The 13421-nt window shown below is 47.9% G+C and overlaps 1 protein-coding gene across 4 annotated transcripts in view; it reads left to right on the top strand.

The window, feature by feature from the left end:
- Positions 1 to 13421, top strand: part of ITGA7 (integrin subunit alpha 7) — a 438414-nt gene that overhangs the window by 328116 nt on the left and 96877 nt on the right. For all 4 annotated transcript variants that reach the window (XM_069653721.1, XM_069653720.1, XM_069653723.1 and 1 more), the window contains 2 exons: positions 5860 to 5975; positions 7616 to 7799. In XM_069653721.1, the coding sequence (XP_069509822.1) occupies positions 5860 to 5975; positions 7616 to 7799 (300 nt within the window). The remainder of the gene's footprint in view (positions 1 to 5859; positions 5976 to 7615; positions 7800 to 13421) is intronic.

The following is a 13421-nucleotide window of genomic DNA, read 5'->3' as shown; positions in this document are numbered from 1 at the left end:
TTAGCCCAACGTCTCTCATCACCCATGCCTTCTGCCATGAACATTGTCTTTGAACTTGGCCTTGCAAAGTATTCTTGTCTCTGGGAATACAAGAGAGTGCAAGCATGCACTATCGCTGTTCTAGAACTCCAAGTTCAAATCTATTTCCATCCTTGGCTCACGTGACAGGAGACCACGATTTGATCCATTTTGCAGCATTTAAGTTTCTTATATGAATAAAACTTGGCATGTTTGATGTTCTTTCTTTGCACTTTAACAAGGTATGATTCTGCGTCTCCCGTTCACCGCCTTCAAGAATAGATAACCGGCCTTGTCTGGTTTGACTTTCACACCAGGCCAAACAGCCTCACCATTCGTAGCCACGATCTCAGCTAATTCTTGCTGCAAATCACTCCTAGGCCTTTCCTAACCATGGGAAAGGGCATTCTAAATTAATGACGCCGATGTCCAGCTTCTATACAATGGCGGCTTTGCCTGCAGTCCAGCTTCTAGGATTACTTAATCTACTTGGTTTGCTGCATCTGTACAGTTATTGAACAGCTTGCATTTTCTGCAGTGCATCACACACGTGCAATTTTCTCTTCGCATAAGAAAGTTTACTCGATTCTTAACTTCGTCATCAGTTTCTATAAGGTCCTTGCATTCTCTTTGGCCAGTATCCTCCAGCCGGCACGCTCGTCTTTCGTGACGTCACCAGCTCCTCTTTCACTCTTTTTCATTTAGAGAGTTCCTCCCTCAGATTATCGTCTCTTTGGGAGTATATTTGATAGGGGTTTCTCAGTGTTTTTTTTTTTTTTCGAATATTCGCCATCGTATGGTCACACCTGCTGGAATCAAGCATGGCACAGTCTCAGACTTCCAACATACAGGAGGTCGGGGGGCGGGATTTCCTGCAAAGTCATACAGCTGCTCGTCTACATTCTGTTTCGCTATCACCATGTTGGTTTAGGTTAAATTTGTGTTTCTGAATACACTAGTTAAGGCCTATGCCAACAAAAGACATTAGCCCTGAATTTAATTATCGTAATATTATACATTACATAAACACCTCCTGTAAGTGAAGCAGCTGCCAACCATGTGCATTAGCCTAGCAGGTTTACGTGGCCTGACACAGGCACCATACGTGGTGCCTGGATGTAAGCCTGATCTGGCCAGAGAACAAAGGGGTTCTGCTCTTCCCAGGTACACTGTTGGCACATTTATAAGTGTAGTGTGTAAATTGTAGAAGAAGGAGCCACAACAAAAAGAACCCAGTCTCAGCCCTGAGTGTTCAAAGTAATTAACAGGGTCATGCCAGTTTAGGTAAATAGCACAAAACCTAAGACACATTTGAAAATCATTGCCAATGTGTTGAGACTGAAGTGCGGTTCACTTAGTAGCCGCTGTTTATTAACTGCGTTTGAATAACATTACTGACAAACGAAACACTTTAACAATCAATGATAAAGCATGTAAAACGAGACATACACGGAAAACAATGTTGAGTGCACACTCAAATGATTAGCATGCATATACATATACTGCAAAGCAAATTATATCTTGCACATACATGATATACAGAAAGGCAGACAAACCACCATCCAACCAAGTTCATACATAAAATGGTATTGGAACTGGGAGAAAGAAAAGCCCATAGATTAGGAGCCTAATATGGTAGGATGGACATAATGTATATTTCTGACTGTTTATTAATTATGTTGTAGAGTCCAAAACAGTTCGACAAACATCTTTTTCTGAATAGCAAGGTGCCCACTGTATGGTCACAGTAGGTGCGTAAAGACCAATCCAAAGTCAACGTCAGAGCAATATTTCCTGATGGTGTAGAGTGGACTGCAAGGGGAAGTCTTGGTCCAAAGACGTTTCGGCAGGCAGTAGGGGATGTCTTCTTCTTGGCCTATGGATATGGCTCTGAACGAGGGTCTTCTGTGTGGTTGTCAAGCTAGCGGATCAGGCGCTGACGTGCCGGGCATATAAATTGCCCAGGAGGGGAGCATGATGTCTTGTAAGTAGGCCTGAAGAGCATGGAATAAAAGTGGTGGCGTTCCTGCTGTGTAAATGCAGGTACACTTTGGCCTGGGCGAGTGAATCAGCTCAAGTGCAATGCAGGGGTGTAAGTGCTGCATAGATTGGGACGTCACTGGGCTGCGAGGTGGCGGGTCAACCGATGGTGGCAGCTCTCTTCAGGGACAGGAGCGCTCGCGCGCTGTGGAGATCTGCTTTCAAGAAATGAAAGAGTGGGGCCTGCCTGAGCCCTGCTAAGAGCTTGCCGGGTGAAGATTCTATATTTTAAATAGGCCTAGTTATGCACACACGCATCATAGAACAAAGCTCAAAAGTTCACAATTCTCAAACGAATTTGGGGTGCACTGTGGGTGATATTTCACTGTCCGGTCTGGGAAGTGCAGAAAATAACAAACAACACAAGTACTCCCTCTCTTCCTAGATCAGTTACCCGTACAAAGGAAACAGCAGCAAGACATATCCTCAAACTTCTCTCCTGTGATGTAACTAGATCATATCTCCTGCTCCTTCCCATATTCTATTTACTTTTCCATCTCTAGTTCATTACCTGTGATTCCTCTGTAAAGACCCAGAGGAAATGATACACAACATTCTGAGCGGACTCATTTTCCGTGAAGTATGGAACCCAATGTGAAGTCTCGTCTGGAGTTACTCTTCCATAGGGAACTGCTGCAAAATAAGATCTTCTGACTTTACTGACACTTCCTAATACCCTCCATGTTTAGACATTAGTTATACTGGAAGAAGGTCTGGTGTGTACTTTCAACTGGCAAAGTTTCTTAAGGCTTTCTTATCCTAAGGTTTTTTTAAAACTATTTACAAAGTTCACATGGCTGTTTAATTTCATACGTTTATTTGGTTTGATGCTGTGCTATAAAGCTGCTCCTTGGCATATGTGCAGAAAAGAAAAGATCCTTGAACCATTGTTATCCATTTCTGTCTCCCGGGATATTGTCATGTGTCTCTTTCCTTTCTTTGGTCTCCTCTGTGTCCCAGCAGCCGGCCAGACCCTTTCCCTACCTTGTTACTGTCTCCGGTCTGTCCTGGGATTAGAGTGGGGCTTTGCTGTTGCTTCCGCAATCAGTGTCCTGCTCTCTGCGGCTCTGCAGCAGTAGACTCTCTCTCGCATCTTCAACTGAGCGGCTTCTTCTTTCTTTGGTTTTGCTGGTCAGCTTTTCTCCTTCCCTGCCAAGGGACAAGGTCCTGCACGAAGGACTTAGTGGAGACATTTGTGCTTCCCCAAAAGCGTTTTGCCCTCTTCTCCACATGTCTCTCGCTACAGAAGGGCTGATTTGACAAAGTAGATAGTCTTTCTTTGGTTTTTATGATGCCAGGACTGTAAACTGTCACGCATACGTTTGTTCTACGGTGGGCTCTGTCCTCTCTCTGGTTAATCTTCTTCATGCCAGTGATTGTATGCACTCCACCTAAGTAAGATTCACTAATCGCAGTATAATACAGGTGAATGGAGTCCTCTACTCTACTAAGTTATATAGAGGTGTGGGAGATGACAGGGAACTGAATGGGATTAGAGGAGAGAGGGGACATAAATGAGATGGGTGAATACCACATTCGCCCAAGGCTATAGTTACTGGTCCCATGGAGGGCTTCCCTCTCCATGAGATCCACCTGCTGAGTACCACCCCCAGGGGGACTGTCGGGTAGCGGCATCACCGCCCTAGCCTCATGAGAAGGAGCTTCCCCCATGGGAGCAATGACAATACCCTGAGATTTGTCACAGAGTGTACAAGAAGCAAGAGGGTGTGTGTGTGAATGACTTCAGGCCTTGGAGAGAGGCACAAGGGAAATTAGAAAAAAGGACCCTATTGCGTGCAGGAGCACGGTGACGTTGGTGCAAGAAACCATTTCTTGTACACCAAAGCACGGGAAAGCCTGTGATCAAGTGAAGATATAAACAGAGCGTGGGAGCGCGGTGTGTGTAAAGGATACAGACCAAAGAAATACTTCAAGCGCGGAAACGTGGTGAGGTAATGTGTTCTGTAAGACGTATCTAGACAAGTGCAGGAGTGCGCGACTAGAAGTCTATGAAAGACACTTGATGAGTGTGAATGGCATATGTAAAAAGCACAAGGAGTAATTTGAAGGAAAGAGCAAGAAAAAAACTTAACAGAAAAGGAGCCAAAATACTTCACAAAGACAGTATACCTAGAGAAACTTTATAATAGAACTTAAGAGGGAAGAACACTTCCAGAATGCAGTAGAAATGAAAACTAAAGGCAGTTTTTAAGAGATTATTTCCAGCTCTTAGAGAAGGCAGCCAGGAGTACTTGACATAACAAGAAGAAATTAATAAGGGTGAATCAAAGACCAATTGTATGTATTTGATTTTTAGGTCATTGGCTTCAGTGGCACGATTCAATTAGAGAACACGGAGGGCCGCAAGCAGAAAGACCTGTCATTATTTATTTGATCCACTTCCCCTTTCCCCCAAAGTTGCCCATTCTGCAATAGTATCTATAAACCTGTAGGAAGGGCAACCATGAAGGGGTTAGTGAGGTTCACAGGGTTGTTTAATTTCATAAGTTTAATTGGTTTGATGCTGTGTTATGAAGCTGCTCCTTGGCATATGCGCAGAAAAGATCCTTGAGCCACAGTCTAGTCTATCCCTGGATGTGACGCATTGCCTCGGAATACGTGCACACACTCAGATCGCAACGCTAACGATCCCCTCTTATTGTGCAACGTGTTAACTCCAAAAGCAACACACCTATTGGGGGAATACCAAAGGTCCGTCTGTGACCAGGCACCTCTAAACAGCATTGTTATTCACACTCCATTCAAACAAGAACGTGTAGGAATGATTGAGCTCAAAAGGTGTGCTGTACTACTAACACAATATTAAAGCAAATGCGCACTTTAAGTTGCAAAGATTCCTGCTTTTTCTTTAAAGTCCACAGTTCTTGGTGAAAGTTAACTATTTACAAGTTATAACATTATAATCAAGCATTTCAGTGCTCAAAACGCAAAATGCTGCACTCCCTCCAGTTTTTTCATGTCCTGTCTTTAAATTGATTGCAGATGGATACTTGATCCTCACTTCTGCTTCCGGAAATAGGCCTCTGATCAGGCGAGCCTATAAACGCGTCCTGTACACTCAATATGTCAGATGAAAGGCAGTTTATAACTCCTTGCTCATTCCAAACTTCTCTTCTAGAGTTCCATTTCAGAATACTCCTAAGGCATGTCTCCATTTCGGCTAGAGCTGAAACGTATTCCTCTATCTTGATTTGGGAGAGCACCTGAATGCTGAACAACAGGATTAAGGAATAACTACCACACTTGTATGTGCCAATTTACTCCACCCACACCTCAGATGAGTAAAGCACGTTCTCATCCTATGGACCACTGCCAGATCCCTGTGAACCCTGACATTCGCAAATGAACAGACAATTTACATAGATGGTGACCTATTAGGAGTAGACCTAGTGGACTGCTCAGGCAGGATGAAGGATGATATCACGTTGCTTGACGGGCAGCTCCTTCGAGGTGAAGGAAATCGAGTTTCAGAGACAGCGTGAATGCAGTGAAGAGGGCGAGGCTCTTGAGATTCAGTAGCAGTGCGCTGTGGGGTGAAGCGATGGGGTCCTGAGGGAGCCTGGGGACAGAGAGCCTGCGTGTGATCTGAGTGTGCACGGAGGGACAAAGTAGTGACATCTGCTTGCTATGGGATAAGAGTCTGCTCATTCACTTAATGTGTGTACTCAATCCAAAGAGAGCACTGGTGTGCATGTAGCTCCAGCCCAATGTCTGATGAAAGGGGAGGGATGGATGGCAAAGTTTACTTCTGTGATAACATCCTGCCATGTCCTCTCACAGGTGAACTTCCTGAGGCAGGGCTGCGGGGAAGACAAGATCTGCCAGAGCCACATGCAGCTGCACTACGAGTTCTGCTCCCGTGTAGGCAACTCGGACCGCTTTGTGCCCATGCCCAGGTGAGTGTGCTAGGAAGACTGATTAAGTGGAGGTATTACACCCTGAAGTGATTTTAGTAGTTTCTATACCAATGAGTGTGTGGCAAAGCTTTGCAGTGCCAGTGAGTTTCATGGGGTGCGCAGGTGAATGTTAGCAAGGGCCTGCCACTCAACGCACTGTGTATGTGTGGTGAACACAGATGTGCGTCCTCCTGGTGAGCGTAAAAAGAATATCCCCATGAGGGCCTTGGGTGAAAGTAGGGTATAGGATTGAATGTCATGGTACGACTGATGCCACCCCCAAATGAGTGTCAGGATAAGCCAGTTGTGAACCTCAGGTGAGTGTGTGAGTAAACTCAGGAGTCGGGGCTTAAGAGAGGACATGGGTAGACAGACATAAGAACAAAAGATGCGATAAGCACCCATGGTCCTGGCTATCAACAGGGAGAACAGAGAGTAAGCTGAAGACCACCACTGACGAGGCTTCACACCCGCGCCTTGGCAGAGCCCAAAGCAATACATGCAACAACCACACCACAAATAGACTTGTAAAAAATACGATACGATCGTAAAGAAGGCGTATTAAAGAATAAGTAAAAAAATATAAAAGTAAAAATTGTAGTTAGTTCTAATCTCAACCTAATACATCAAGATAAACATCAAGCATACAGTTTGATTGACATAACAAAAGAAAGTAGCAACAACGGCTGCTGGAAAGCCATACAGGAAAAGTGAATTTGAATAATAGCCGTGCAATCCAAATCTGATTATTTAGAATATAATCGGATTGCATTGAGACACATTTGTTTTTTTTTACAAAGTTGACGTTAGAACTACAAATATGTTTCCAGTTAATACTTTATCAGTTTAAAAATTATGCATTTTCGGCCCTAATGAAGCGCTGGGGTTTGAAATGTTTTGGCCTTTTTGCACTTTGAATAAACTCTACTGTTAGAGGTGGTGAGTGGTTCTCTACTCAATGGAGTGTGTGAGCAAGGCTGTCATTTAACCACATCTGGATGTGTGGGGAGAACCTTGGTGCAAACTTGGCTTTGGCTAAAGCCCTTTATAAGTTTAAATAAATAAGTCAGTGGACCTTAGGGGGGATATGGCTGGGCAACTTAAAAGTGAGTCTGAATGCAAAGCCCCTCTGTAATCCCCAGATTGGCGTGCAGATAAGGCCATCATACAACCACAGGTGGATATGGGGAAAGCAGTTGAGTAACCCTTAGTTGATTGGGTGGAGATTGTGGGTGTCTACTACAGCACCCACAGAGGAATGGTGAAAGGCAGCTTAACCTCTCTCAAATGGTGAAAGGCAGCTTAACCTCTCTCAAGTGAGAGTGATAGAATGCTTCTGTCTCTGCACCAATGTCTCTTATCTATACAGATGCCTCTATCTCTGCGCTCATTCCTCATTCTGTGCAGTGATGTTTCTACTTCTGCTCGAATTCCTCTACCTCGCTTCCAATTGCTCTATGTCTTCTGCCATTCTCTTATCTCTGCCTGAAAATCTATGTGCATGTACTGTATGGCTCTGTTTCCTCTGTCTCTGCTCTGATTTCTCGATCTCTGCTCTGATTTCTCTATCTCTGCTCTCATTTCTCTGTGAGCGCACTGTTCCCTCCATCTCACCAATGATCCATCGTCCGTTTCTGCAGGGGTGAGGATGGGAAGGCTGTTTTTGCCCTGACTGACCAGAAGGACATTGCTCTCAAGATCCAGGTCACAAACCATCCCTCCGACCCTCTGAACCCGCAGCGAGATGGGGACGACGCCCACGAGGCTCTCCTCGTGGCCAGCTTTCCGGAGATGCTGCCGTACTCGGCGGTTCGACATTCTGTGGTAAGAGGAAGGCCGGGGGGTGCTACACGAGCTGCAGTCCGTGGAGAGAGAGAGAGAGAGAGAGAGAGAGGTGTGTGCATGTGGGGGATGGAGGGAATGAGAGCTTGTGATTGTGCCAGGAGAACGGCATGGTGCCCAGGAAGCTGTCCTTTACACGGGCAGCCATGTATGTGGAGGGGGAGGTGTGTACGAAGATCCGCAGTGAGAGATGTGACACGGCTCCAAGAGCTGTGGCAGTGGCACACGTGACACAATGCTGGAAAGGGGAGCTGTGGCAGTACCAGAAGCGTTTCAGCTGTTCAGAGGGAGCTAAAGCATTGCCACATGCAGCCACAGTGCAAGATGGAGTTTCACCCCCAAAATCCGCCAACCTTTATCTCTACCTCTGAGGTGGAGGTAGAAATAGTAGAAAATCACCAGAGGTTTTTCCGATTGTGTTTCCTGTATAGGAGAGATGTGCCCACCCTCTCATCCACATTGTAAGCAATGCATAAGAAGTCCAGGCTTTGCCCTTTTACACGTTTTAAAAAAACCGCACAATGTGGTATTAACTACTGCTGTGCAATATGTGTTTCTATGAGTGTGAGAATGGATACAACAAATAAGAAATTAAAAAGAGGTGTATTCTTGCAAACAACGTGCCCCACCCACAATGAAGCCATTTCCGCTCAGAGCCAGAGTGGGAGCAGGGAGCACTGATATCCAAAGCATACCTCACATTTCCTGACAACCCTCGAACTAGTGCCACTGTTCCCCACTGAGTAGCCAGGAAGAGCAGTGGGGTTAACCTTTGACACCATTGTGTTGTTGCTAACAAGTGGAACTCCAGAAGTGCACATCTGTTCGTTTTGGACATCTGTATTGATTTAAAAAAAAAAAAAAAATGTTTTAACTATGCCCATTTTGAGAATGGAAGCAGTATTGGTTCATACTTCGACTGAAAAATTGTTTGAAGTGAGCAAAAGAGCGCATTCGGGCGGGCGTTTCTGTGCATTGCATGTAAAATGTCCTGAGAAGGTGGGCTTCAGAGGCCCTCTCGTGCTCAGCATGCATGAAGTCTCGGGAGGATAGCTCAGGGGAAATATGCTCTCTTTGGAAGCAAGACGACACAGAAAAACACAGATTTGTTCCCCGGGTCCACGCTTAGAAACCTCTGGGTATTAAGCACGTTATAAATAACCGATCTTATCATATCATATCTTCAGAGGCCCCCTCATTCACACATGCTGAAGGTGGGCTTCAGAGGCCCGCTCCTTCAAACATGCTGAAGGTGGGCTTCAGAGGCCCTCTCGTTCACGCATGCTGAAGCTGAGCTTCAGAGGCCCTCTCGTTCACGCATGCTGAAGGAGGGCTTCAGAGGCCCTCTCGTTCACGCATGCTGAAGGCGGGCTTCAGAGGCACTCCCGTTCACGCATGCTGAAGGAGGGCTTCAGAGGCCCTCTCGTTCACACATCCTGAAGGCGGGCTTCAAAGGCCCTCTCGTCACACATGCTGAAGGCAGGCTTTAGAGGCCCTCTCATTCACACATGCTGAAAGCGGGCTTCAGAGGCACTCTCGTTCACGCATGCTAAAGGCGGGCTTCAGAGGCCCTCTCGTCCACGCATGCTGAAGACGGGCTTCAGAGGCCCTCTCTTTCACACATGCTGAAGGCAGGCTTCAGAGGCACTCTCGTTCACGCATGCTGAAGGCAGGTTTCAGAGGCCCTCTCGTTTAATGCATGCCGAAGGCGTGCTTCAGAGGCCCTCTCGTTCATGCATGCTGAAGGCGGGCTTCAGAGGCCCTCTCATTCACACATGCTGAACGCGGGCTTCAGAGGCCCTCTCATTCACACATGCTGAAGCTGGGCTTCAGAGGCCCTCTCGTTCACACATGCTGAACGCGGGCTTCAGAGGCCCTCTCATTCACACATGCTGAAGCTGGGCTTCAGAGGCCCTCTCGTTCACACATGCTGAAGCTGGGCTTCAGAGGCCCTCTCGTTCACGCATGCTGAAGGAGGGCTTCAAAGGCCCTCTCGTTCACGCATGCTGAAGGCGGGCTTCAGAGGCACTCCCGTTCACGCATGCTGAAGGAGGGCTTCAGAAGGGCCTCTCATTCACACATGCTGAACGCGGGCTTCAGAGGCCCTCTCATTCACACATGCTGAAGCTGGGCTTCAGAGGCCCTCTCGTTCACGCATGCTGAAGGAGGGCTTCAAAGGCCCTCTCGTTCACGCATGCTGAAGGCGGGCTTCAGAGGCACTCCCGTTCACGCATGCTGAAGGAGGGCTTCAGAAGGGCCTCTCATTCACACATGCTGAAGCTGGGCTTCAGAGGCCCTCTCGTTCACACATGCTGAAGCTGGGCTTCAGAGGCCCTCTCGTTCACGCATGCTGAAGGAGGGCTTCAAAGGCCCTCTCGTTCACGCATGCTGAAGGCGGGCTTCAGAGGCACTCCCGTTCACGCATGCTGAAGGAGGGCTTCACAAGGGCCTCTCATTCACACATGCTGAATGCGGGCTTCAGAGGCCCTCTCATTCACACATGCTGAAGCTGGGCTTCAGAGGCCCTCTCGTTCACGCATGCTGAAGGAGGGCTTCAAAGGCCCTCTCGTTCACGCATGCTGAAGGCGGGCTTCAGAGGCACTCCCGTTCACGCATGCTGAAGGAGGGCTTCAGAAGGGCCTCTCATTCACACATGCTGAACGCGGGCTTCAGAGGCCCTCTCATTCACACATGCTGAAGCTGGGCTTCAGAGGCCCTCTCGTTCACGCATGCTGAAGGAGGGCTTCAAAGGCCCTCTCGTTCACGCATGCTGAAGGCGGGCTTCAGAGGCACTCCCGTTCACGCATGCTGAAGGAGGGCTTCAGAAGGGCCTCTCATTCACACATGCTGAACGCGGGCTTCAGAGGCCCTCTCATTCACACATGCTGAAGCTGGGCTTCAGAGGCCCTCTCGTTCACGCATGCTGAAGGAGGGCTTCAAAGGCCCTCTCGTTCACGCATGCTGAAGGCGGGCTTCAGAGGCACTCCCGTTCACGCATGCTGAAGGAGGGCTTCAGAAGGGCCTCTCATTCACACATGCTGAACGCGGGCTTCAGAGGCCCTCTCATTCACACATGCTGAACGCGGGCTTCAGAGGCCCTCTCGTTCACGCATGCTGAAGGAGGGCTTCAAAGGCCCTCTCGTTCACGCATGCTGAAGGCGGGCTTCAGAGGCACTCCCGTTCACGCATGCTGAAGGAGGGCTTCACAAGGGCCTCTCATTCACACATGCTGAATGCGGGCTTCAGAGGCCCTCTCATTCACACATGCTGAAGCTGGGCTTCAGAGGCCCTCTCATTCACACATGCTGAAGCTGGGCTTCAGAGGCCCTCTCGTTCACGCATGCTGAAGGAGGGCTTCAAAGGCCCTCTCGTTCACGCATGCTGAAGGCGGGCTTCAGAGGCACTCCCGTTCACGCATGCTGAAGGAGGGCTTCAGAAGGGCCTCTCATTCACACATGCTGAAGCTGGGCTTCAGAGGCCCTCTCGTTCACACATGCTGAAGCTGGGCTTCAGAGGCCCTCTCGTTCACGCATGCTGAAGGAGGGCTTCAAAGGCCCTCTCGTTCACGCATGCTGAAGGCGGGCTTCAGAGGCACTCCCGTTCACGCATGCTGAAGGAGGGCTTCACAAGGGCCTCTCATTCACACATGCTGAATGCGGGCTTCAGAGGCCCTCTCATTCACACATGCTGAAGCTGGGCTTCAGAGGCCCTCTCGTTCACGCATGCTGAAGGAGGGCTTCAAAGGCCCTCTCGTTCACGCATGCTGAAGGCGGGCTTCAGAGGCACTCCCGTTCACGCATGCTGAAGGAGGGCTTCAGAAGGGCCTCTCATTCACACATGCTGAACGCGGGCTTCAGAGGCCCTCTCATTCACACATGCTGAAGCTGGGCTTCAGAGGCCCTCTCGTTCACGCATGCTGAAGGAGGGCTTCAGAAGGGCCTCTCATTCACACATGCTGAACGCGGGCTTCAGAGGCCCTCTCATTCACACATGCTGAACGCGGGCTTCAGAGGCCCTCTCGTTCACGCATGCTGAAGGAGGGCTTCAAAGGCCCTCTCGTTCACGCATGCTGAAGGCGGGCTTCAGAGGCACTCCCGTTCACGCATGCTGAAGGAGGGCTTCAGAAGGCCCTCTCATTCACACATGCTGAAGCTGGGCTTCAGAGGCCCTCTCGTTCACGCATGCTGAAGGAGGGCTTCAAAGGCCCTCTCGTTCACGCATGCTGAAGGAGGGCTTCAGAAGGCCCTTTCATTCACACATGCTGCCTGCTCCCATAAGAAACACTGCTTCTGGTGCATTGAATGAAACAACACACTCGTGCTTCTCTTTGTTGCAGGGAAAAGGTTTTGAAGACTTCAGGGGAGTCTTTAAAATAAAGTATTTGACCCTGTAATATGGTGATAATTACCTCATGTAGTGGTTCCAGGAGGCCCATAAACAGGTGGGGCTGACAAACAGGCATCATTCCTAAATATGTAATATTCCAAAATAGGAAGGAAGCCGTTTCAAGGGCTACATGCCCATTGCCGTTCAACCGCTACATTCCACAATATCAGTGATAATCCTTCGATTATCTTTGGTGTAAAAAAATCGGACATTTCACAACTAAAATGAATACTGAGTTCAGTTTGTTACAAACAGTGAGATAAAGCTGACCAAATATCGCCATTTCCGGCGTTCCTCGCAGCCATGCACTTTCTATAGGAGGAGCGCACCGTAAAGATGTCCTCTGAGAGGGTTGTGGCGGGAGGTCGCGCAGCCACTCCCTCCTAAGGATAAGCTGTAACCTGCGGAAGAGAACTACCCCAAGCTGGATGTGTTGAGTTCTAAGGATTGTACAGGGATTAAGAAAATCAGAGTCCCAATCCCTTTGGTCATTGTAATAACTTATAATAATTATTAATTGCACTGCAAACTAATCTAGAAGTGCCAGTCAATGTGATTTAAGGGTGGTTAGATTCCATGACAAATAAAGATCTGAGCTTTATATTTTTACGCAGTGTCCATGTCAGGGTCCACGCAACTCCCGCAGGACCTGATGACCTCGCAAATCCTCTGAGGCGTGGAGCACACCGTCACCTAATAAAGGACTCTGAGAAAAAGGGGAAATGGGGCAGAATAATTCATCAAGAGTCTCGCTTATGGTCTTCTTAGGTTGAGGTCTGAAATGAAACCAGATACTTTAGCCTTCTCTTCTGGGTTCCCTGTAGCCCCCAAATCTCCACCCTCTACCGAGATAAAAATGTACCTTGACGGCTCCGCTAAAATGCCTTGAGGGGATAGTGACATAAACCTATTATCTCGCGGAGTTTTTCCGTGGCTTTCACTTTTGTCCTTTTTCTCTATAAAGAGTCTCGGGAGGATAGCTCATGGGCAATGCGCTCGTCTTGGAAACAGGACGACACAGAGCAACACGGGTTCAATCCCCAGGTCCGTGCTTACAAACCTCTGGGTATTAAGCATGTTATAAATAACCTATCATATCATTAAGAACGTCTTAATCTTAGTTTCAGAGGTTCATCACTAAGCTGTCTAAACTAACTATTTTGAGTGTTCTGGATGAATGAGTTACACGTTCTTGTACCTCTTCATGCAGATAACTGA

Source organism: Ambystoma mexicanum, chromosome 3q (genome assembly GCF_040938575.1).
Source record: "Ambystoma mexicanum isolate Mex_15411 chromosome 3q, UKY_AmexF1_1, whole genome shotgun sequence".
In the NCBI taxonomy this organism is placed as follows: Eukaryota; Metazoa; Chordata; class Amphibia; order Caudata; family Ambystomatidae; genus Ambystoma; species Ambystoma mexicanum.
The sequence above is the reverse complement of the archived record's forward strand: the minus strand, read 5'-3'. Positions and strand labels throughout refer to the sequence as shown.